This window comes from Sciurus vulgaris (assembly GCF_902686455.1).
Source record: "Sciurus vulgaris genome assembly, chromosome: 5".
NCBI lineage: Eukaryota > Metazoa > Chordata > Mammalia > Rodentia > Sciuridae > Sciurus > Sciurus vulgaris.
The window spans coordinates 161,885,631-161,909,614 of NC_136465.1; the positions used below are offsets into that span (position 1 = coordinate 161,885,631).

At 38.7% G+C, this 23,984-nt stretch overlaps 1 protein-coding gene across 1 annotated transcript in view; it reads left to right on the forward strand.

The window, feature by feature from the left end:
- The window catches only part of DRAM1 (DNA damage regulated autophagy modulator 1), a 35,108-nt gene extending 11,669 nt beyond the window's left edge, over positions 1-23,439 (forward strand). Inside the window, exons 2-7 of the mRNA XM_079140561.1 lie at positions 2,773-2,840; positions 6,153-6,295; positions 11,191-11,368; positions 15,232-15,290; positions 19,760-19,852; positions 21,440-23,439. Coding sequence (XP_078996687.1) covers positions 2,773-2,840; positions 6,153-6,295; positions 11,191-11,368; positions 15,232-15,290; positions 19,760-19,852; positions 21,440-21,484 — 586 coding nt within the window. The 3' untranslated portion in view covers positions 21,485-23,439. The remainder of the gene's footprint in view (positions 1-2,772; positions 2,841-6,152; positions 6,296-11,190; positions 11,369-15,231; positions 15,291-19,759; positions 19,853-21,439) is intronic.
- Positions 23,440-23,984: the final 545 nt, after the last annotated feature.

Consider the following 23,984-nt stretch of genomic DNA (forward strand, 5'->3'; position numbering starts at 1 on the left):
GGGAATTTGTGATTCAGATTTTGCCTAACAAATATTTTGTTGATGAATGAATTCATTTTATAGTGATTTGCAGAGTCAAGTAAAAAACTTTGAAAAGTTGACTGTTTGATCATAGAGCTGTTTATGAATTCAGTGGATGAGTATTTCCTTCAGTTCTTCTTATATGGACACTACTTAAGTTGTATGCAAAGGTATAGGAATGTGAAACCATTGGTACTCTTGCATTGATAGTGGATATTATGGACTCAGTAATCCTGGAAAAAAAAATCAGATTTACCATTTGTCAAAGAGGGCTTGCAATTACATTATGGTAATTGAGAAGCTATAAATTCTTGCTTAGTTTGTCTTCCTTGTTATATAGCAAAGATATAATGATTCCTTCTTGTAACCATGATGGTTCATTCCCAACGTGTGCTGGAACCAGCTGATATCTACTCCAGGGAGACAATGGTGTGCATCTATTTCTAACTCCATGTTGAGTGACCTGCATTTTGGAAACCCAAATTTTGACACGTTGGGTATATTTTCATCTTGGAATTGGCAAATACTAACAAATCAGGCACCCTTCAGAGCTAGCTGCCAAACATTCACCAGCACATCAGTGTTTGTTCCCTGCCATCAATCATTCTAATGGCTTTTATGCTTCACTGCCATTGGAGGCAGGGGAGTCAGAAAGAGAGGCTGGGGAGTTAGGAGTTAGACATTTGAATTGGGATATAGATTCCTCTGTGTAGCTCTGTGACCCTGAACAAGTTACATAACCTTTCTAATACCCATTTTATTCCTTAGTAAAATGGAAGTGCTATAGGATCCCCATCAGAGTTATGAAGATAAAATCATATATCATAGGCACATAACAGTGTCTGATACACAATTATTGCTCATTAAGTGGTATACATTAGGTCAGTTTTTCCAGTACTACCATTCATTCAAACAATATGTATGAAAAGCACATGTACAATGTGCTTTTTTCCTACCTGTGTGGATTTATTCATTCATTCCTTTATTTATTTTTTGGTGCTGGGGATAGGACCCATGTTAAATACATCCCCAGCCATACCCGTGTGATATGGAATGTAAAAATAAACAAGAATAAAAACCACCCTGAAATTCTGAGTTTTCAGATCACACATTTGATGTCATGTGAGCTGCGTATCTGAGCCTTCAACATGTCCCAGTTTGCCATCAGTAGAGTTCCCAATTCTGGTCTTAAAAAAATCCATTAGAGCCTCTTTAATCCCCAGCTACCTGTCTTCCTAAATATCCCATCATTTTTCCATTTCCTTCTCTTTCTTCACAAAAATGCACAGTCTTCTTCTCAGCACATCTCTGTCTTCCTTCTGTCCCTGGTGCAGGACTCTCTGAGGTGTGACAGATGTGTAACAAGATCTCCAGGATGACTCACCTGATAGCTGTTTTTACATGCCCTGAGGTCAAGAAAGAAAAGCTTAACTCCCGAGGCTGAGTTAATCATCTGGCAAAAGTGCCACCCAGGGTCACAGCCAGCTCTGCCTTTCCTGTTACTGGTTCCCGTGTCCCTTCCTAGGTGCCACCTTGGCACCACGCTCTGAAGGACATCGGCCTATAGCGTATCTTTCTCCTTCAACCTTCCTGTATTGTGAAAAATGAGAAAAAGTGGGAGTGTTCAGGTTTTTACAGGGACGGGTGACACTGAGATTGAAATAATTGTGAATAAAGTTATTTGGTGTAAGGGGGGGGGGGATGGCTATTGACCTCTTTACACTCCTCTTTGAATATTAAGTGTTCTGCACACACAAGCGTCTCTTGGAATTCTTCCCACACTTTGAAGTGTGTCTTTTCAACGTGATTGGTTTTTCAACATATAAATTTTGGAGCTATTTTTATATGTGGAAACACTCAGAATGGGTACAAGTTGTTTCAAGTTGAGAGCTCTTTTGTCATCAGTTTTCAACTGGAGAAGTTGCTTGCGAGGAACCTGAAAATGTAAAAATTTAAAATGTGGCAATAAGAAATAGAAAATAGAACATGTCAGGGACTGGACTTGTGGCTCAGTGGTAGCATGCTCACCTAGCACATGTGAGGCCCTGGGTTTGATCCTCAGCACCACATAAAAATAAAATAAAGGTATTGTGTCCACCTATAACTAAAAAAAAAAAAAAAAAAAATTAATGAAAAGAAAATAGAACATGTTGAATGCTATTTTCCAAGTCATCTAATTAATCGATAGACTGTACCTGAAACATATTCTATAGAAACTTTTTTTGATAAAACAACCTACCACAATATATCCTCAATACCCCATTGTTTCAATAAAGCACGGGATGTGATCACTAATATTGCCCAGCTTTTTATCCCTCTATCTTCAGAAGGATAAAATTCTGTGCACAAACCATCATTAAAAGATTAAAGTGATACGTCCATGTGTTTTTAATATCTCAAGAGTAGAATTTTCAGTTTTTATTTTCAAATAAAATTTAATTCTTTACAAAGAATGAATGCATATCAATTTTATGAGGTTCCATCATTTGAGAAATAGCAACACCACTTATTTTAAACATTTCCTAGCTTTTTGCTATGGAAGAAAATTAAATGTAATCTCTCAGTGACAAAATAAATTATAGGTTTTTCAGAGCTCAAATGAAAATACATTAGAGCAAAATCAGTTCACACCCTCAGAATTCAATGTTGCTGAACCACCTACCCAAAAACAACAATATAAAATTTGCCTATTACATGCCCAGAGGTCTGAGCTGAGTTTCTGTTTGATAATTTGTATATTTTCTTTCCTAGCGATACAGGAACAACACCTCCAGAGAGTGGTATTTTTGGATTCATGATAAACTTCTCTGCATTTCTTGGTAAGTATACAATTATTATGAATAAGTTAAAAATTCACATTCCCAAGTGAAGAAAAATGTTATTGACAATTCTTGGATTTTTGGTTATGAATATAGCATTTTTCATTATGCCGTATTCATACATGCACATAACAATTTGACCAATCTCATTCCCCAGTACTTTCCCTTTCCCTCCACAATTTGTGTATTTTTTAAAAGTACAAGCTTTGCAACTTAGATGTTGCCCTACATTGAGAAATTAAAACAAATAAAAGTAGAAATTAAAGTAGAAATGCAAGATTATTTATAGGCTTGTTATAGAATTATTCCTTACTTTATTTATCAATTTAACACAGTGTTTGCTGTAAGTGGTTTTAAATCCCAAACTTCTGAGGAAGCTTTGAAATGCAATTTAGGTTTTAAAAACTGTGATGTATAACCAAGATACTTGCATAAGCAAACTCAGGAAAGACTGTTTCTCAAAGTGCGTTCTGAAGGCAACTTATACAGAAACCATCTTGGTGTTGGTTAGAGTGCTGTTCCTGGGCTGCACTACAAATGCACTCATTCAGAACCTTTGAGAATGGGCCCAAGAATATGTAGTGTTAATAAGTGCTCAGGGATGGAGGTGTACCTCAGTGGTAGAGAGCTTGCCAGGCGTGCATGAGGCCCTGGGTTCCATCCCCAGCACCCCCAGCCCTCCCCCATCAAATTCACTGTAGGGGACTTGGATGCTCACTAGAGTTTGAGAACTACTGTTAAAGAAATGGGAAAGGTGAAACACGGAATAGTTTGTCTCCAACACAAGTATGATTTTTCTTTTCAGTTCCTCAAAAGCACCTGAGATGCAATTGATGGGATACAATCTGTTGTGAGTCAATTTAATATCATCACAACTACTTGTTGATGTAAAACTCAGTATATTATGGGGGCAATCTGAGTATATAGATGTAAGATGTGAAGATTTTTCTCTTAATTCTTCCGTTATTCCTTACCCTGCGGAACAATCAGGTTGCCAAGGAATTATGGTATAACAAGCACTCTCTGTCCATCTCCATTGGTGCAGGATGGGAAGGGACTGAGGTACTGGAAGCCCTGCTTAGTGACTGGGTATCTTTGGAATTTGTCCATGCCACTTGGTAGGGAGTAACTTTCACCTTGACACTCATTTGGAGTCTTCTCCCAGGGTTTTAGAAGTAAGCAAAGGGAAATGGAAATGGGGTCTGTCAATCTCAATCTCAATCCCTCTTACACCATGCTTGTCAAGAGTTCAGACGTAGAAGACAGAGTAATTATTTCACCAGAAGCAAATGATAAATATGGCTTTTACTTCTAGAACAGACAGAAACTGACATGAATGTATTTATTTAAAATAGTCTATGAATATATACAGTGATTTCTACCTTTATGTATAATTATAATCCACAAATTTTTGAAAAATAGACCCAGTAAAGTAGAGGCAGAGTGTTGGGGGAGAGAAAGGGGAATTACTGCAGAATGAGATTGAACAAATCTCTCATTCACGCTATGTGCATGTAAAAGTATATCAGAATGAATCCCACTATTATGTATAATTATAATCAATAAAATTAAAAGTAGTGATGAATTATTAATTTTTAGCCTGCTTTTGAAAGTGCAGCAAAATATTATAGCCATCATTATGTCAATACATGCAAATCTACCTTATCTTTTAAACACATAACTGATATCCATCATGTGGATGTAGAGTATTATAATTTATTCAATCAGTCCCCTATTGTTAAACACTTAGGCTATTTCTGATATTTTGCAATTGCAATGTTGAAGTGAATGTCCTTTTTAAGCATATCTTTGTGTACTGAGGTGAGTATTTCTGTAAGCTTGCTGAGTTAAAGCGAATACATATCTAAAATTATGATAGCTATCTATTTATCCACCATGTTCTCTCTCTTCTTCCTTTCCTTTCTTTCTTGTTGTTTTCTTTATTTAAAAAAATTTTTTTTTCTTAAATTTTGAGGCAGGATCTTGCTGAGTTGCCGAGGCCGGCCTCAGTTTTTGATCCTCCTGCCTCAGCCTACAGAGTAGCTGGGATTATAGGCGGGCACCATTGCACCCAGTCTTGCACGTTCACATCCTAAGCATCACACACAAACCAGCTGCAATTTAAGAACTAATACAAAAAGCAAAATTGCAAGAGAAATTACAGAATAACGTTTTCAAAATCTTGGGAAAGGAAAAGCTTATCTGAGCATACACAAAGCACAGATGTTAAATAAGACAGAATTAACAAATTTGAGTATGTAAAAAACGAAAACTTCTAAATGGTGAAAGGTAAAAGAAACAAAAGACAACAGATCAGAAGGAAATTTGTAATATTTATAGCAGACAATAGGCTAGTGGACATAATGTGTAAAAAGCAACCACAAATTACAAATGAATAAACAAAACCAAGAAGAATATAAGAAACAAAATTAAAAACATGCAATTCTCGGAAGAAGAAATGAAAATGACTAGTATATATAATGAAAATTGCTAAATCTCACTAATGACTAGGGAAATGCCAACTGGTTGCCATTTTTTATTCATTAGATTGACAATAATTAAAAAGGCGAGTGTATACTAAATTGCTCTCCAGCTCTGCTGATGGGTATATAAATTGTTACCATCTTGGAGCAATCTGGAAGTACTTCTGAGCATTTTAATTGTGTATGAACTTTTTTTTTTTGACCCAGTAATAACTACTTCTAGGAATTGGCCTTTCAGAAACACCTGACAGAGTGCCCAAAGATTTATGTACAAGGATGTTCATTGAGCACTGTTTATAACTGAAAAAAACATGGAAGCAATTTAGAAAGCCGTTTGCAGGAGAATAATGAAACAAATATGGTATCTCATATTATAGGCCATGATAAGACCCTCCAGAGATGATGAGGTAGATTTGTTTGTACTGACTTGGAAAATTCTCCAGGGTATATTGTTAAGTGAGAAGAGCAAGACCCAAAATAATACATATGCTGTAGTGGTTTTTATGTGAAAAGAATTAACAACCATGATGGGATGTGTATGTGTCTCTCTGTCTGTCTGTCCATCTATCCCATCACACTGGGGAGAAACTAAGATGGGGTGGGGACGGACAGGGCTGGGCCAATAGGGAGACTATTGCAATCAGGATTTATTTTGAGTGAGGTACTGGGGATTGAACAGAGGGTCTCATGCATGCTAGTCACTTACCTACAGTCATAGCCATAACTGGGACATTTTAAAAAATGGTTCTAAACTGCTTCCATGTTTTTCATTCCAAAAAAAATAAATAAATAAAATCATGAAAATTTCATCAGAGTCTTTCTTTTTCAGGTGCAGCCACGATGTACACAAGATATAAAATAGTAGAGAAGCAAAATCAAACCAGCTATTTCAGCACTCCTGTTTTTAACTTGGTGTCGTTAGTTCTTGGATTGGTGGGATGTATCGGAATGGGCATTGTAGCCAATTTTCAGGTATGACCTGTGGCTTTCTTGGTACCGGGGACAATGGAGGACGTGTGTGAGGAGAGAAGCAGGAACACAAGCAGCACGCTTGTGCCAGGAGAGCTGTGAAATGGTTGATGAGTTTCCAAAAATTGGATGAGATTGATTTTTAGGAATAAATCTTTGACATTGCGACATCGGTCTTATCTGATCCTTGGGAGAGACGGGGTGCATGTTCATGCGATTCCGAGTGTGGGTTCTGCATTGTTCCATTTCATATTGGTGTGTTTGATATCGGGAGACCTCCTTAGCCATCGTACTGATTTTACTGAGCATGAAGATATTCATGTGTGCTTACCAATTCTACCATTCAGTAGACTCCATCTGGCATTCAAAGAGCAACACCTTATCTCTTCCTTTTGTAGGCAAGGTTTGATTAGTGGAGGTGAAATAATTTGCTGGGGATTATTCAGCTAATGAGTCTCAGAACCAAAATATGGCCCCAGTAGAGAAAATTAACTTCTATGCAGAGTTTACTTGATTTATTCTCACTGTGTGCAATGTATGGGAAAAAAAAATCATCATTATTCTAATCTACAGATTCCTGCTCATGTTCCCACAATCTTTTTCAAAAGGCATGGAACCTTATTTGTCTATGGAGATAATAGTCAATATTTTAAAAGTACTTGTCAAATTTCAAGCTACTACTACTACTAATGACCACCTCTAGGGATTATAGGAAGGATTCTGTCAGATAATCTACTATCGCGAGCTGTCTGTACTTGGTGGCTTTTGGGATCATTATTGGTTCATTATCACAGTCTACCGTTATGATGCATCTGCACTCTCCTTCACCTGTTGTCTCTGTGTGAGAGAAGAATGGAAGGATCTTGGCTTCTGCCTAGGGTTTTCCTTTAACTGTCTTCCCACCAGGGGTGATCTTGTACGATGCTTATTTTCACAAAAAGATGGCAGACTTCACTGCCAGCAGACTGCTCAAATGCATGTCTATACACTAAATAACCACAGGCCTCCACCTGTATGATCTGCTGTCCATTCATTCTCTAGTGTCCTCTCCTGCATTAAGTTGGACCATAAACAAAGAGAGTCTTCAGTCTAAAAGGTGCCAAGAGGGCCTCATAGTATCACTTGCTCTGCACTTTTCATGGTGGATGCCCTCTGTTGACCAGGGGCATTATAATACAGTTCCCCAGGAAACTCACCCCTGTACTTACCAATGGGTTTTGGGGAAAGGCCCTCTTCCTTATATTATATCTTCAAAATGACACAGGCCAGGAACAATCTCTGAGGTCCAAACTCATTTTAGTTTTTGGATGTTATAACTCCTGTGATTATTAATGTCTCCTTGTTAACCATGGGGGCTAGAAGAGAGAGCCAAATTTGGAGCCCCCCGAAGCAAGTGTACACGGTTTCATCGGGGGCATTTTGTGCACTTAATTTGCTTCTCAGACCAGCACAAGAGAGCTGCAGTGGTGGTGTGGATCATTTGTCATGTGACTGGGGCTCTTAATGGCATTTTCTTATGTTTTATGATAGAGCATATATTCGTTTTTCATAACAACAAACATTTATTGGGATTTTTCTGCATGACCATATTTATGAAAATATTCCACACTATAAATCTTACAATTCTAATAAAAACCTTATAAGTGGGTACTCTTCCTTTCCCACTATGGTGAAATAGAGGCCCAGACAGATACTTGCCCAATATCCTATGAGTAATGTGTGGCAAAGGTGGCCTTCAAATTGAAGCATTCTGTCCAGAACTGTGAAAAAGAGTTATTCTCGGTGAAGCGTTATTTCAAAGGAAGAAATAACTGTGAGGAAAAAACAAGTTCAGTCAGCTCTTCATCCCTGGATCCAACCAATCTCAGCTTGAAAATACTCAGAAAAAAATATTACATCTATTCTGAACTTCAACTTTTTTCTTATTATTATTCCCCAAACAATACAGTATACCAACTATTTACACTGATTAGGTATTACAGGCAATCTAAAGGATGACTAAATCAATTATACAGGAGGATGTACAGAGGATATATGCAAATACTATGCAAATTTATACGAGACTTGAGCATCTGTGAATTATGGTGTCCACTGTGGTTCCTAGCACCAATCTCTTGCAGATCCTGAGGGGTGACTGTTTACGGCTCACATCTCTACCATCAGAAAACAATTTAAAAAGAAAAAGACAAAAAGGGGTGGCTTGGAATGATATAAACTATGGAGTCCACTGTGGATCTGAATTATTTGGGAGGAGTAGTGTGCACTTACCATATTACTATATCTTCTTAATAACTCAATGCCATATAAAGCATACAGAGGTCATTTTTTAAATCATAAAGGACAGACTTCAGGAAGAAAACTTAGATGGTTAGATAATTGAATTTTTGGTTCTTTTTAAGACTTCCATGAAGTGATCAAATGTTTACAAAGACCAAAAATAGAATCTTTTCTAACGTCCCTGGGAACAAAGTATTTGCCTTGGCAACACTCCCATAAATGTATCTTAGCTTCCTTGTTTGATATCCTGTGATTCATTTTCAGCCTGCCATCAGCAAGCCAACTTGAGCTGCTACTTCGAGAAGCATTTGAGTTGTGAGGCCAAGAGAGAGCGTGACCAGCTCTCGTGGTTTTTCTTGAGTTGTAATAAATCACATTTATGAGAAACTCACAGATAACTCTTTCCCTAAATGGGTGGGTGGAATGCCTGCTTTTTGGTGTGTCCTCACTAATTTCTGTCAATATTTTATTTTCACTTCAGAAGTTTCCTTTTTGAAATAATGTCATTTGAGAACAAATGTCATTTGAGAACATGTAACATTGTGTTAAATGAAATAAGCGAGACACAGAAAGACAGATAACACAAGATCTCACTTGCAGGTGCAATCTAACAAAAGTTGAAGCAGAGAGTACCAGGCACTGGAAACAGTGAGCCGGGAGGGTAAGAATGGGAAGATATTGGTTAAATAGTACAAAGTTTCAGACAGGATCCATTGTATGGTATGATGGCTGTCATTCATAATGATGTATTGAATATTTCAAAATTGTTAAAACACCAGATTATATCATAACTGTGAGGTTATGGATAGTTAATCAGCTTGATTTGATCATTCCAAATTGTAAATACATCAAAACATACAAAATCCTATAAATATATATGATTATTACCTGTAGATTAACAATAAAATTAAAAAAGAAATGTCCTTTTTGGAAAAGAATGTTTTCAAGGTTTAGCCCTGTTGGTTCTAGTGTTCTCTATGTTTTACTATCTTTTCTCTTTTCTTCTTTTCTTTATCCCTGCAGGAACTGGGGATTGAACCCAGGGGCAGTTTACCACTGAGCTACATCCCCAACCCCTTTTAATTTTTATTTTGAGACAGGGTCTTGCTTAAATTGCTAAATTTTTATTTTTTACTTTGAGACAAGGTGTCACTAAGTTGCCCAGACTGGCCTCAAATTTGAGACCTTTCTACCTCTGCCTCCCCAGTAGCTGGTACTTCAGGTGTATACCACGGCACCTGGTTGTATGTTTTGCTGTCTCTTAAATTTGCAAGAGTTTAGTAAAAGATGTCTAAACATGATGCCAAGTTTTAATCTCATCCTTTACCCCAAATTCATGTATGGATTAAGAATCCTTTCCCTTCTAAAAGACATCACTATAGATACAGTTCATGCAGAGACAAGGGCCTTTGGGGACTGATAACATGAGCATTAATATAGGGCTGTGCAGTTTAGGGATTAAGATCCTAAAGGACATGCCAAATTGGCTGTGGTTGGGGAAGGAAATTCCCTGATAGTTTTCATGAGAGGAAATAAAAGATGCAAATTCAAGATGTTGATTTACTTAGCATGAAAGGAAAATAAGAAAGTGGAAAGTACCAGAATTCTCAGATTATTCCTGAAACTGACTCATTTGCAGCAGATGCTTCACTTTTTATTTCTCGTCACCCAAATGTGCCTAATATTCAGGGGGAGAAAGGAAATCATTTTATTGATTTCTGTTTAACTATTATTATTATTATGATTATGATTATTATTATTTTTTTTGTGGTGTTGGAGATTGAACCCAGGGCCTGTGCTTGCTAGGCAAGTACTCTGCCAAGTGAGTTAAAGTTTTTTTTAAATTGTATTTAAAATACACACAAGATTTGCCATCTCAACCATTTTTTGGTATATTGTATGGTGGTTATTTTCCTGAATTCTTTATATACTTAAAGGTGTACACTTTTTTTTTTTTTTTTTTTTTTGCGGTGCTGGAGATTGAACCCAGGGCCTTGTACTTGCAAGGCAAGCACTCTACCAACTGAGCTATAGCCCCAGCCCTACACTCATGGGCATAGAGTGTAATTTTTTTGTATATAACATTCCTGAATCTGTATTCCCATGCTAAGTATTCTAGGTACACAAATCCATATTTAATAAATGAATTGGTATGATATATTACAGAATATTAATTCAGTCTGATTTTAAGAGCTGAGGTTTGAACCCAAGGGCCTTGTACATGCTAGCAAGTGCTGTTCCATTGAGCTACATCTCCAGCCCTAAATGATATTTTAATATGAAGTGGGGCATATGGTCTTCACTGCAAACCTGCAAGGCAAGAATGATTATGCCCATTTTACAGACAGAGAGAGCGAGGTCATAAAGGTCAAAGTCCTTCACCTCCAAGGTAGACATTGTTCCCTCCTTGCCCAAGTTTGCTGTGGAACAATCCAATTGTTGGCATTTATTCCGCAATGGAAAACTTTTTCTTGGTACTCTTCTGGAAGCAGCCATATTTTCCAAGGAGGGGTGTGGGTGTGACAAACGGTGACTTGGAGCATCCGGAGTGACCGGGAGTGCAAAGCTTAACGTTGACAGTCTCAGGCAGAGTCGTCACGCCTCTGTGATTCTCTCCCCAGGAGTTAGCCGTGCCAGTGGTCCACGACGGGGGCGCCCTTCTGGCTTTTGTCTGCGGTGTGGTGTACACGCTCCTGCAATCCATCATCTCTTACAAATCCTGTCCGCAGTGGAACAGCCTCTTGACATGCCACATACGCATGGCCATCTCTGCCGTTTCCTGTGCAGCTGTCGTCCCCAGTATCCTTTTCACATTTGTCAGTTGTTAAAAGAAAAAAAAAAAAAAAAATTCAACGGCGCTTGTTAAAGTATGGTAAGGAAGACGTTTTATTCAGGCCATAGTGATAGGTGTAGACAGCACTGCGCGTTCTTTGCAGAGCGCAGAGAGACTGGGCTGAACTCCCAATGCAGTAGGGGCAAGTGGGGATTTATAGTCAAAGCAGCAGGGCAGGGTCAGTGCGTGGAAAAGAGGAAATGAGGGGTAAAGGTGGGGACTCTGGCTTAACAGCGCTCTCTCTCTCTCTCTCTCTCTCACTCACTCTCTCCAGTACTGGGATTTGACCTCAGGGTGTTCTACCACTGAGTTACATCCCCTAGCCCTTTTATTTTATTTTGAAACAGGATCTCACTAAGTTGTCCAGGCTGGCCTCGAACTTGTGACGCTCCTGCCTTTTGAGTCACCGGAGTTACAGGCGAGTGTTACTGCGCTGGGCTAAAACTGGCTTTTATAATGAAGTGTCCAGATGAACCTAGAAGAAGGTTCAGGAGTCTAACTAAAGTTTGGCCAAGCAAAGAATCTTTGTTACACTGTCCTAGCAAGTTTGATACCCTCCCCAAAGGCATGAAAAAAAAAAAAAAAAAAAAAAAAAAAATCAAAGAATAAAACCAAGTTTCCACATTCTTCAGAACAACAAATGGGAGAAAAGTGTAAATCATTAAGAAAACATCTCAACTTTGTCTGGTTAGATCAAACGAATCTTTGGGGAAAAGAATGGTGTGAAAGGGGAACGGAAAAATGTAGGAACACTTCAGTCTCTGTTTACTTTCCTTCCCACAGTCTAGTTTCATGAGCCATTTGAAAATATTTAGTTTTCTTTGTAGTGCTTGGCTGAAGATGACAAATATTGATATTAAACTTAAAGCAATAGCCCTGTGAAGTCCCAAGAGTCCACATTAAGAGATTTTAAAAAATCTATCACTTATTATTCAGTCAATTAAAAGGTAGTCTTTTTGTAGTTCAAAATAAAATTTATTTTCTAATTTAGCAATGTGAAAGAAATTATATAAATTTGTCATGCTTATATATTCTGATTTAGAGGAAATGAAACTTTGTTTTTCTTTTTTTCTTCCCTCGATAGAGGTTTTTAACCATGAAAATTCAAAAGCTGTGGTCTTTAAGGTGTGAAGCATTCCTCATCTTTAAAAATACCATCTGTGGTCCTATTAAAGAAAGCTACAGTGTTCTTAAAAGTGATGATTGATGTCAGATTGTAGAAAAATTGGAACTATTTAGTAAGTGGCAATTTCATTGGTCTGGTTTGGGTTATGATGTAAAGTAGGTAAGCTTGAGAACACATTTAGAACACATCATGTGTTTCTAAACATTGAGCTTTGTATTTCTCTTTTAAAATAGAAGTTATACAAAAGTCTAAGTAATTTTTTTGGATTTTAGGAATTTTTTTTTTTTTGGTACTGGGAATTGAACCCAGAAGGGCTTTACCATTGACGTACGTCCCAACCCTTTTTATTTTTTTTATTGTAAACAAATGGGATACATGTTGTTTCTCTGTTTGTACATGGAGTAAAGGCATACCATTTGTGTAATTATAAATTTACATAGGGTAAATGTTGTTTGATTCATTCTGTTATTTTTTCCCTTCCCCCCACCTCTCCCACCCCCAATCCTTTTTTAACTTTTAATTTTGAGACAGGATCTTATTAAGTTACTGAGGCTGGCTTTGAACTTTTGATCCTCCTTGTCTCAGCTTCCTGAGTCACCTCAGTGACAGGCATGCACCACCACTCTCAGATAGGGAAGGAAAATTTTAATTATAAAATTTCCAAGCACAGGAACTACTCTCTAGTCCTGAGAAATTTACCAATTATTTTATTCCTAAAATAATTTCTTCTCAATTTCTTTGTCCTACTTACAGGTGGAAGATGCTCATGCTTTCTCGTTAAATATATGTCCTTAAAACTGGTAGCTGGTGTTGTAAAATGTATAGTAAAGTGTGTGTATAGTGTGAAAAACAGATTCTTGGTATAAAATCTTCCCTTGCTTCCAACTTTTAGAGACAGATTCCTATTTATTAAAATCAGAGAATTTAGCAGAATATACGTCTCAGACCTCAGAGTTTTCCAAAGTAGTAGTTTTCATTCTGGAAGGCTCTTGCAGCCCCAAACGGAAGCAGTTATGTCCTTGTAGCAAATTAACTAAAGCGAATTCATCTACATGAAAAACTCCTTTGTTTTCAACTTCAGCATGGTAATAATATTTCCTTACAAAGGATTCAAAGCATCTTTAAAATGCCGCCCTTTCTTCTTCCTGTAACATTCTTGTGAAATGAAACTGTGGCTCTGAATGAGAGCAGTCATTCAGAATCACAATTCTGGACTTTTCCTGCTGAATTGTCCATCTTGCACTGACTTCTAAAACTTTCGAAAGCCTTCACAATCACTAGCAGAATAAAGTCCAGATTCCTTTGCTGGAGACCCATGATCTGATCACGAGCTCTTATTTCTCCAACTTCATTTTACACTCTGTCCTGAGGCCCTGTTGTTTCTTGTTCTCTTTTTGCACACGCTCTCCTCCTGGGCTGGATTATCCTCTTCCACCTTGTCTGTTTCGCTGGGGTTTCCTTCCTCTTGCCCACAAGCCAGTGCAGTACCTGGTGCACCAAAGATAAAACTGAAGAACAAATAAATGAATTAGTAGCTTTTAAACAGTTACACACAGGGGTATGGTAATGAAATGATAAATCTTCGATGCTCTTCATTTTTTATTTTGAGAAACTGGGAAGTGTTAAGTATTGCAAAATATGAAGACAGGACATAGAGAAGATGTGCTGACTCCAAATTCAGAGGAGGCCCTAAACTTTGCATCGACTCGGCACTTTAAATTCCTGAATTTTGGTAGACTTTGTAGAGCTTTCTGTTTTCTTCTAGCTTCTTTTTTTACTTTTTTTTTTTTTTTTTGGGGGGGGGTACTGGGGACTGAACCTAGGGGCATTTTACTGCTGAACCAGATCCCCAGTTCCCTTTTTAATATTTATTTTTTATTTTGAGACAGAGTCTTACTAGGTTACTTAGGGCTGCACTAAGTTGCTGAGGCTGGCTTTGAACTTGCAATCCTCCTGCCTCAGGCTCCCCAGCAGCTGGGATTACAGGCATGCACCACCACACCCAGCTCCATTTTACCTTCTAAATTCAATCACCACCTTTCGTACCCACAGTAGGGTGAGGGAAGGCAAGAGTCTAGGCCCCTGGCCTTATTAGACTTTGCCTGTAGGGGTTTGTCATTCATCCTCAAAGTCTGAAGTAGGCTGAGTCTTTGATTTGGAAACTGTCAGGAGAAAGGGGCGCACTTAAACCCATTTATGCAAAGAAGTCTGTTTTTAACAGGTAGTAGTTTGAATTTTTGTAGCTTGTTTTTGCATATGAAATGATAAATTTTCCTTACAGCTGTTACCTTGAGAATAGTATTTTTAGGGAAGAAGTATTTTTATTCAGTAGCAAGTACTTCAAAAGACCCATCTTGGACTTTTCCTGCCAGCCATTTTGACCAGCTTTCAACAGCCAATTTAAGTGGGAACACCTAGAAACATTCAGGGTCAAGCAAAAGGTAGCTGCAAATTAAAATTTTGCTACATATCACTGAAAAAGTATTGCTAAGGGATGATTGGATTTCTGTTGTAATTTATCTGCTATCATAATTCAAGGTTTGAGATTACCAGAAGCCAGTTGAACTGGTTTGATTGTAGAAATGTTGGTAGTCACATTTTAACACTGTGTAATGGTTCTATCCGTAGGAGAATTGTCTTAGCATCGTAGAACCGTTTTTCTTCTGTAGTTTCCTTAACAATGTCCTTTTTTAAAAAAAAAAGTGATTGCCTGTGCTTCACTAATTTCTATAACCAAACTGGAGTGGAATCCAAAAGAAAAGGTAACAGTTAAGTTGTTCTCAGTGTGATTGTTGATCCTGTTTATGAGAGGTTGTGGTTGGCCCAATCCGAAGAAGGATCACTGTCATTTCTTAGAACGGGTTGCAAACTGTGGAGTAAAGACGGCACGTAATCTACTTACGGTCCAATTACTTGGCAACGCGTGTGTCATAGTTAACTTCAAAAGACAAAATTACAGCAAATTTAGTTATAGATCTAGTTGACTTTTATTTGAAATTCCTGAATCTGGGGCAGCCTCCATTCTAGGAAACAGAATGAGAGCATTCCTGCACAGTAGCAGAGTAGTGAGTTTTGTGAAGTGGGAATGAGGAAACAGAACAATGGGGAAAAACGGATTGCCTGACATCAGGCTACTTGACATTACTTTTATTTTGTAAGCAGAAGGGACTTCTTTATTATGCAGACGCAGGTAAACTAAAATCTCCTGTGTTCAGGAAAAAATTGTCAGTTTGGTGCTCTATCTGCTCTCTTAAAGTTTCAGTTCGATTATGTGGCACTTAGCATGAGTGACTCCATTTTGGTTTGTTCTGATCTGTTGGGGGCTTAATATAAGAGTTTAGGCCTCCCATAATTTTTGTTTGACATTAGTTATTGGGCCGATTCCAAATGGTTCCTGAAATTATTTCCAAAATTTAGATTTCCTTATTTCTTTCTTAAACACTAAACTTTTAGGGCTTAGTAAGAGATTGGACCTTTAAGGGTAGAGAGACAATATGAGTGAAGGTTTATGGAGGTCCGATAAAGTACAGCATGTTAATCAGAGAGGGCAAGACAAGTTTCAGTGTAGTGGACAGTTCACTTCAGGACACAGTGACAGTTAACATAATCCGGGGTAACGTTGCAAAGGAGCAGTGGCTTTTGGAGGCTGGTGGAGAGTTTCAATTTGACTAAGTTGACCACAGTAAGCCTTTGAAGACTTCTGATCAGGAAAGGAAACTGAGGGAGTATTATTGGACAAATATTAGGTAGAAGCAACAGCTGGGGAGGATTTAAGAAAGAGCTTGGGGACTGGGGTTGTAGCTCAGTGGTAGAGTGCTTGCCTAGCATGTGTGAGGCACTGGGTTCAATCCTTGGCACCACATAGAATAATAAATAAATTTAAAAAAAAAGAAAGAGCTTGGCATTAGCAGAGCCCAAAGCAGATGGTTCTACTAGTTCAGATTCAAATTAAGATGAGCCTCAGTTGGAAATGATAGGGTAAAAATATTTGATGAGCACTTGCAAGTGGCTAACTTGAGGATAAAGGGGCATGATGAATCAAAGATGACTTCCAAGTCTTTATTTTGGATAAACCAAGGAATTTATTTCTAGGATCAGAGATACAACCTTTATCAGCAATAAAAGATTTCATAGGTGGAAGTGGGTGTGTTTGGCTTTGCAACCTGGCATCTGAGGCTACAGGGACAAATCAAGGTTGAATTTCCAGTTAAAATTCTGAAGTAGATCTCTGGTAGGATCAAGGGCCCTTATGGCATGGAATAGAGTGATCAGTAATTTCCAAGCCCAGTATCAGAATTCCTGGACCCAAATATGTGAAACTGAGATCACCGCATGTCATGAAACTCCTATGGTAGTGCTTCATCCAGATGTGGTATGGGAGAATGAATGACTGATGCCCCAGGAGAGGAGGAATTTAGTGAAAGAACAGCAGGAAATTGTTTCCAAAAGGGCAGGTGAAGGACTGTTCCCAGAAAATTTTTTAAAATAGTGTAAAAAGAGGAGTCATGAACCAAGAAGAAGAACCAGCATTGGACAGTGTAGCTGACTTCATTGACCAAGTCCCTGTTGCAAGCAAGACTCTACTGAGGGATGCTGGGGGGATGGTCAGCTGTGGGGTGGCAGGTCCCTAAGGAAGCCTGTAGTTTATGGGGGGTGCTAATAGCCAGTTGCACGCTGCCAAATGTTTATTCATTTATTTTTTTGAAGAATAAAAGAAGTTCTGAGCTGAAGTTCAAACAACATAGTGTGGAAAGTCAGAAGCAGTGGCAGTGAATTCTCAATATGGAACAGGAGACGATATGTTATCCAAGAGACTAAAGGCAGGACATTTTTCAAGAGAAAGAAAATGATTAAGCATGGCAGATGTAACTGAATAGCCTTTAGGAATGGAATCAGGTCCCCGAATGTGGGCAACGAGGGATGGCTCACTTATTCAGCTATCAATAAATGTTTGCTAGGGAGAACTGCAGTAGGCAGCTAGAGGGGACAGCAGGGTCTGAGGAACGATTCCCCAAGGCAGAGGCTTTTCATGGAGGCTGCTGAGAAACAGGGGAGACTGAAGATCACGGTGAGGAAGAGAATAATCCAGACAGGAATTTTAAAAAACTTCTTTTGAATATGACACTAAAATGTCCAGATTATCCAAAAGGTTAGACCTAGACAAAAGGAGACTTTTTCTGCATAGGGGGAGATGAGCCCCTATCCAAAGAGGCTTAGTTAGGTTCTTTCCAATAGGGGAACCTCTTCCTGACAAGAAACCTCACAGCAGAGCAGCCCAGGTGTACTTTACTATTAAGCCACTGGGGGGCGACCTTCCACCACAAGTCAAGGGCTCCACGAAGCATATCCCCCGGCCTCTGAAAAATCTCACCTTCCATTTTCTATCTACATGTGTGAAAAGTGTCTGATTTTCTCTTCACTCTATAAATTTTTGTACCACTTTGGTGTTATTGGTGTTTCCTTCTGTTTCCAGTATCAATGGCTGCAAAACCAGAAAACAAAGCAAACAACAACAACAACAAAAAAACTCTTTACATTAATTACCTAAAGAGAATAACCATTTAGGCACTGCCCCAGATTTCTGTGTAGTACTTTAGAGCTTTCGTTGCATATTTATGTGCATGGACTTACTCAGTAGGGAGGGTGAGAAAATGTCCTTGTCTCATCCCACCTAGAGAGGAGTTTGGAGCTTGGCTTATATTCACACATGGAGTGAACTTGGCCTTAACGTGATGCTGAAGAAATCCCCGACCCTTCGCCATTGTGCCTCTGTTTGTTTTCTCTCTCTTTTTTTTTTTTTCGAAGACAAGATTTTAATATGTTTTCCTTCACGTCAATGTCCTTTCCCACCCCTTTTTATGCCTCTTTTTAATAAGCCATCTTCATTGTCCAGGGATGATATGGGATGGGACATGTCCCCTGCTGCTGGCACCAAAAAGAGGAAGTCTCTGCTCTGCCCTCCTAGTGCAGGCTGGCCAGGTTCTCCGCAGCGTGCCCTGGAATGAGAACAGCGGATGGATGTGTCCCTGGAGACAGCAAAGTGCTGCCTACACGAGTTTGATATGCCTCTGCTAAATCTTTGTGGGATGAAAAGAGGATCAAGGAAAAGAGCTGTCACCCTAGAACTGACTGGCAGCCCAGCACACGTTTTTACTCACACATGTAACCTACACCAGAGCAGAAAGTGAAGTAGGAAAAAAAAAAATTAAGCCATTATTTGAAATCAGAGGGGGTAAACTGAGAGTCTGCAGGCCTAGTTTGGCATGTGAGCTAAAGTTAAAATGCAGACATGCATTTTTTACTTAGATGGAATTTTTAAATGCTTTGAAATGAGTTTCCAGCATCAAGGGGGAAAAAAAAAAAAAGCCAGCTCCAGGAGATCACATACACATGCAAATACACAATAGGCTTAAAAAAAAAAAAATCTTCTTTCAAAGAAGCACTGGGGGATTATTTTCCATTTTGTGAATGTGGAATTGAGTTGATGAGGCATGGACTCCCCTTCCTCTCTTTCACCTAACAACCATCAGTTTCATTTATTTTTATTAACTTCCTGGCCTCCATAAGCAACTGAGTTTGGAAACCCTGATGAAAGCCACTCTGGTTCTTGGCTACCATCCTTTTCCTGGAGAAGATATGCAGGTGTCCTGTGGAAGTCTCATTACTGGCATTTGCTTTGCAGTTTTATTTACCTTTTAACATAAGCAGAACTGTTTGCTGAATGAGCCTTTTCTACAGTTACAGGGAAACATAAAACCCAGTGGGGGCCTTGTGTTTTGTCTTGTCTGGATGCACATACTCATTCTTTGGAATAACCGCAGGAGCACAGACTAGATGCTTGTTAACCGTGCCCTTCAGCTACGGGATTCCCAGCCTCGGGAGACCAAGGCATGCCTTATATGGAAAGTTCTTTCTTCTGTTGAGTCTAAATTTGCTTCCCAGTCTTAACTGCTTTGTGGTCCTTATTCTGCCTTTTGAAGTTATGTAGACTGTCTTAAAACCAGAGTGTGTAAGAGCCAGAAAGAATATTCAGGATAATACCATTCTTGTTCTTTTTGGGCAGGTCCCTAAAGTTTATCCAGGTGGCCTTGCTTATACTGTTTCCTCAAAGTTCTGGTTTAGGCCTTCTGGACAGCTTTTTGCCCCTCTTGTCTGTCTTATTATTATTTTAGGTTGTATGCTAAGTGGGTATTTTTTAGGCTAAATACTCTTTCTTTATTATTGCTATTAGGATTATGTGTACCATGTAGTGAGCGCAATCTGTGAATGGACGGTGGCCTTTGGTTTTATTTTCTACTTCCTAACATTCATTCAAGATTTTCAGGTAGGTATTTATCAGTTCAGATGTTACAAATTGCTGACAATTAGGGATTAGTGAAAATTTACAGAAAAAAATTCTTGAATTTAAAAAGAACACTTTATTTTTATTCTTAATGTGTTTGGAAAAAATACATATTGTAAAATTTAGTTTACTAACTTATTCCCAAAGAGGAAGCATCCTTTTTGCTATAATGAATATGTATAATAATTAATATACATAATATTTTATTACTATACATAATGGTGGGATTCACTATTACATATTTGTACATGTATACAATGTAATGATATAGTTTGATCAATATCACTCCCCCGTATGTTCTCCTTTCTCTTCCTTCCTCCCTCCCCCTGGTCCCTTTTCTCTACTTTCCTGGTCTCCCTTCAGTTTTTCAAGATTCCCCATCTATTTTTCTTTGCTTTTTCCCTCTCTAGCTTCCACATATAAGAAAAAACGTATGACCCTTGACTTGAGCTTGACTTACTTCCGTTAACATAATGTTCTTGAGTGCCATCTGTTTTCCTGCAGTTATGACCTTTCATTCTTTTTTATGGCCAAATAAAACTCCGTTGTGTGTACATATATATCACCTTTTCCATTCATCCATTGATGGACACCTAGGCTGGTTCCATAGTTTGGTTATTGTGAACTGTGCTGCTAATAAACATGGGTGTGCATGTGCCACTATATTATGCTGACTTCGAATTCTCTAGGATAAATACTGAGGAGTGGAATATTTGGGATCATATGGTGGTTCCCTGCTTAGTCTTTTGGGGAACCTCCATACTGATTTCCATAATAGTTGTACTAATTTACAATCCCACCAACAGTGTGAAAGTGTTCCTTTTTCTCCAAATCCTCTCCAGTCTTTATTATTGTGTGTGTTCTTGGTGGGCCACCATTCAGACTGGTGTGAGGTGAAATTCCAGTGTCGTTTTGGTGTGCCTTTCCCTAATTACTAATGATGTTGAACTTATTTTTTTTTTTTTTTTCATTTATTCGTTGGTCATTTGTATTTGTTCTTTTGAGAATTGTCTGCTTGGCTCACTTTGCCCATTTATTAAATTGGGGTTTTATTGGAGTTTTTTGAGTTTTTTATATATTCTGGATATTAATCCTCAGAAGAGTAGCTAGAAAATTTTTTCTCCCATTCTGTAAGTTCTCTCTCCCAAGGGAAGCATCTCTACAGCTCACTCAATTAATGACACTTTTGTATGCCTTCTGTCACTTGATGCTTCAAGTCATGTACCCCGATTGTTTTAGAGGATTCACCAGTACCAAAAAACAGAAAATATGTCTTTAAAAAGTGAAAGTGTGTTGTTCAGAAATGTTCTCAAGGCAGAGAGAAACTTGGGATCTTAGCAGACTTGGCCACAGGGACAGTCTTCCATTTTGAAACAAGTGAATTATTAGTTAAAAGGATATAGAAAGCCAAGAAAAATTCTATAATACCCAACTCAAACATAGCACAAACCATAGTGAGGTCACCCCTCAGATGAGGCAATGCTGCTGGAAATTTCATAGTTAGCCCTGGAATTGTTCAATTTCTTTGAAATCTTTTTTCTTTTCTTCTTTTTCTTTTTTTTAAAATAGAGTGTCACCTTAAGGATATCCACAGAACTCAATGGTGACATTTGAAGAAAGGAGGATTCTGTCTCAGTGAATGTCACAGATGGTTTCTAGAAGTGGCGCAGAGATGGACAGGTTTTAATGCCACCCTGATTGGGATGCATTTGCGGTACATCCAGGACTTGAATTTCGCTAAGATTCCTAGTAGTTGTACTATTTGCAAAGGTATGTTTCCCTAGAGAATGTAGAGCATTTATAACATCGTAGCAATGTTTTTATACTTTTCTATGTAGACACTTTTTTATATAAACTCATATACAGAAAAAATGTGATGTTTGTTACAGAAAATGGACAGCTTTTATTTTTGTAAAGCTTCTCATGCTTTTTGTCATTGTGTGCAAGTGTTCTATGGAAATACACTAAATGAGGAATCGAAGGTTAGTATATTTATTAAAAAGCAAAATCAGTGGATATGCTTTTTAAGATTTCATTTTTAGAAAATGAACCATATACATTTTTATCACAGGAGCATTTATAAAATTCAACTTAAAATAATGATCATATGCCCAAATCTCAAAGATTTACTTAATAAATTAATACTAAGATACTCTGAGTTTTAGCTGAAAAAAGCTTCTCCAGGAAGTCTTACTACCCCTCACTGTGGCCTTAACAGAATACAGAAGCCCTGGGTTTTGACCTCTTCAGTTTCTCCCTGCTCACAGGGCTGCAACTGTCCCCTGCTGCTGGTTGGCAGTCCCTAGAGGTCGGAATCCTATGGGATGGGTTCAGCAAGGCGGATTAGAAATTGTACAACTCTCCTTTACTATGACTGGTGTAACTTGAATCACTGTCTGATTTAGACGCTTAAACTTTATTTTATGCCTGTAAACCTCAAAGAGAACACAGGTCCAAGAGAGAAACAGGGATAAAGGAAAGGGGACAGTTGAAGGATCTGGGTACCAGAGGTGCTGTTGATTTGCTCCTCCTTTTAATATCTGTGGCCGGATGTTCCACACTATAGGAAACATGAGTCAAGCCCTTTGGGTTAAGCAGGACCTAGAGACTCCACCTTTTTATCCAAATCACCCATGGCAACTGAAATGCAAGTCATTCTAGAGGAGAAGCAGCTCTTGGAATGCTGACAAGAAGGTATTCTCTCTTTCAAAGATCCTTGGACTACAAAGGGGTCTGGCCAAGTGGGAGCAGCCCTTGAGGGCAGAGTAGCCCATTTGGAGGGCACTGGGGAGTAAGGAGCCCATGGCAGCTCTCCATGAACTCTGTTGAGCAGTCTGCCACCTCTGCCATGATGAACTTCGACTCCCCGAAGTGCCCTGTGATGGGAAGCTGGTAACCACTTCTGGGACCACTTAGCTTGCCATCATGCTGTGGATCCCAACTTAACACTGGAACTGAAACAGCGACCTCTGTTCTGAAGAGAAAAAGGAGCCCATGTGCTTCTTCCGTGGACCGTATGGTAGAGTGAACCCATGGTGTGCTTTGCTGTGAGCAGAAAATTTATCAGTACTTCTCGAGAATCTCTGTCATGCTTCCTCTCCACCTCTCTGCACAATTAGATTGAGCTCTCCTCGAGGGCAGTTGCCTTTGTAACTCTAGCATTTAACAGAGTACCTCCTGGAATACCATAGGTGCTTCTTAAACAGTTACTGAATGTGCATGCGCGAATGAGTGAATGAGCAAATGAAGGAATGAGAGGTATCTGAGGTGCTGCATAATGGGATTTATTGACTCAAGTTTACTAGTTGTTTTAATGTAAACCAATTGTGCCTCCCAGTGATGTTGACTACTTTGCTTTGTGTACTGTTAACAGTTCAGTTGCTTGGGCTTCATGATCCTATGACAACTCTCTTCTGGACAGTTACCACAGAAATTGTTACATGGGCTAGACCAAACGCTACACCTTCCTTGGCAAACTGAGAAGGCCCCAAATCACTACAGATAATCACATTCTGCTGATTCCGTGCAACCTCTAAAGCTGGTCTTATCCACATTTTGATATTTTTTTTTTTTAAAAAAAGAATTTATAAACTCACCTTTCCTTGTACCTCATGACTTAAAGAGAAAATAAAAAGAAATATTTCTTTATTTTAGTAATCTGTGTCTCTGTTGAATTATAAAATGTCACCTGGGTACTCCTATGAAGCATATTTCTCTGGGAGATGATTCCACACCCTCTTGGACTTTGTAAAGGTATGGTTTAAACCCTGTGTTTTCTTAATTCATGTAGCTTTGCATGTGGTCACTAGTGGTTTATCTTTGAAGAAATTCTGAGCCTCAGGAGATCATCTCAATCAAGACTCTTAGAGCTGAAGTCATCAGAAATCTAGCCTTGTTGGAGGAAAAATGGGTATCTACTAACCTGGAAAGCTGATAAGTTCAAGAGTGCAGCTGGCATCAGGGATAGGGGGGTCCAAAAGTGTCCCCAAGATTCATCTCCTCTCTCCTCTTGATGATGAGGAGTGCTTTCCTTTCTGTGGGTATGGTTCTCAGGTAGGCTTTCCCCAGCAGGAGTGAGAGGGCTTCTAGAACTTCCAGGCTTACAACCTATCCA